General features: G+C 39.9%; 1 protein-coding gene across 1 annotated transcript; it reads left to right on the top strand.

Moving 5' to 3' along the window:
• The first annotated feature begins 427 nt into the window (after window positions 1–427).
• On the top strand, window positions 428–1,357 carry LOC132372504 (olfactory receptor 8S1-like). Its single transcript, XM_059934568.1, is given in 1 exon segment — window positions 428–1,357. A coding segment is annotated over 1 exon segment (930 nt).
• The last annotated feature ends 1,051 nt before the right edge of the window (window positions 1,358–2,408 follow it).

The raw sequence follows: 2,408 nt of genomic DNA, 5'->3' as shown, positions 1-2,408 counted from the left end.
TGATCCTCTTTTCTTACTCAAAACTTATGAAGCCAGTGACAATTATTGGCATTTAGGAATACATCCATGGGGGGAGAAACAGACAAAGATCCTTGCCTGTGTATAATATAAATTCTAGCAGAAGAGATAATTTTTTAATGTACTAAATAAGTCTACTATCCAATATGTTAGAAATTGTTACGTGTCATAGGGAAAAAATCTGAATTTGATAAAGAGTACTTAACCAGGAGAAGGAAAGTTGCGGTATTTAAAAGGGTAATAGAATGGTCAGATCCTTCTTTATCCTCAGGTTCAATTTCTGGCTTGAAGCAAAAGAGTGGATCTTTTATAGATTAAAAAGTCCTATTCACTGAGTGTGACTCAGATCATTGTCCCACCAAATGAATAAGTATTTATCTCTCTCCAGGGATAGGATATCTAAGAAACCATGACAAATCTTAGCATTATTGATGAATTTGTGCTGCTGGGATTGTCTAGTGACCCGGATATCCAGACCATGCTCTTTGTTCTCTTTCTGGGGATTGACCTCCTGACCCTGATAGGGAACCTGATGATGATCCTGGTGATCAGGGCTGATTCTCACCTCCACATGCCCATGTACTTCTTCCTTGGACATTTATCTTTCCTAAACATATGCTACTCTTTAGTCACTGTGCCCAAGATGCTGCATAATTTCCTGTCTCAGAAGAAAACCATTTCGGTGTGGGGCGGCATTACCCAGAGTTTCTTTTTCATGACTTCTGGAGTCACTGAGAGTTGCTTGCTCTCTGCTATGGCCTATGACCGCTATGCTGCCATGTGTCACCCTCTGCTCTACACCGTGGTCATGAATAGACCTCTCTGCACTGCAATGGTCGGTACAGCATGGGTGATGGGGTTTCTGAACTCACTAGTGAATAATCTTTGTGTTCAGAACTTACAGTTCTATGGTCCCAATATCATCTCCCATTTCAGTTGTGAACTGCCTTCTCACTTCCCTCTGTCCTGCAGTGATACCACACCTAACACCATCCTGCTGGCTAGGTTTTCTGCATTTCTAGGACTTGTGACACTTCCCCTGATTCTCTTCTCTTACTCAAAAATTATTCTTGCCATTCTAAGTATCTCTTCCTCTAAAAGCCAAGGCGAAGCCTTCTCCACCTGCTACTCCCATCTCACCGTGGTGCTCTTGTTCTATGGGACCGCTCTATTCAGGTACATCAGCCCCTCTTCAGGATCAGTCCTGTAGTGAGTTGTCTCTATACAGTATGGTGTGATCACTTCCTTATTAAACCCCCTCATTTACAGCTTCAAGAACCAGGAGGTGAATGCAGCTCTGCAGAGGATGCTGAGGCAGCAGATATGTGTCTCAGGGTAAGAAACCGCAACATGATGTTTGTTCTATAAGAGAACCAATCTACAAGGGCTGAAAACTTTGTAAGCTTAGAGCTCACGTATAACTTGATTTTTAATTAAATTCAACTGTATTGATTTCTTATTCAAAGTTAAGTAACTTCCAAAAGCTAAGCAATATAGTCAGAGAAGTATTTGGCCCATCCTGGGTCTTAGGGGAAAGGTTCACAGACATCAGCTCCTACCATAGCCTTTGTAAACTAATCCAGAAAGAATGACTTCACTACAGTTGAGGAGGCTGAACCAGAACAAAGACCCTGACAAGAACTAAGATTCTGAGCCCAGGACTTTTACCTGTGGAGTTACACAAAGGAGCCCATTAGTAGAAGGGCACAGAACAAGTAAACTAGACACAGACAATGCTCCAGGATAAGACAGTTCAGCACCCTCCATTCACCTGACCTGGTGGCACCATAGGCATCAAATGGCATGTGTGCCTGCAAATAGTCAAAGAATAGTGAACACAAAGAATGAACATATTAAATGTCCATGGACAGATTAATAGATAAAGAAAATGTGATATATACATACAATGGAGTATTATTCAGCTTTAAAACAAGAAGGAAATTCTACAATGTGTGACAACATAGATTAACCTTGAGGCCATTGTGTTAAGTGAGATAAGCCAGTCACAGGAGAAATACTGTGTAGTTCTACTTATATGAGACATCTAAAGCAAACTCATAGAAGCAGAAAGCAGAATGGTGGTTGCCAGGGACTAGAGGAAAGGGGGAACTGGAAAGTTGCTACTCATTGGGTATAGAGTTTCAGTCATGAAGATAAAAATAGTTCTGAAGATCTTCTACACAGCAATATGCATATAGTTAACAATACTGTACACTTAAAATTTGTTAAGAGGGTAAAATTTATGTTTTGTGTTTTTTACCACAATAAAAATAAATAAATAAATAAATATATAAGAAGATTGAACACATTGTTATGCTAAAAATTGATCTTGCATTCTGCTACAGCCTCTTGCCTGAAGGCATACATTATAAAATGCAGCATTTGTACTT

Source organism: Balaenoptera ricei, chromosome 10 (genome assembly GCF_028023285.1).
Source record: "Balaenoptera ricei isolate mBalRic1 chromosome 10, mBalRic1.hap2, whole genome shotgun sequence".
Lineage (NCBI taxonomy): Eukaryota > Metazoa > Chordata > Mammalia > Artiodactyla > Balaenopteridae > Balaenoptera > Balaenoptera ricei.
The sequence above is the reverse complement of the archived record's forward strand: the minus strand, read 5'-3'. Positions and strand labels throughout refer to the sequence as shown.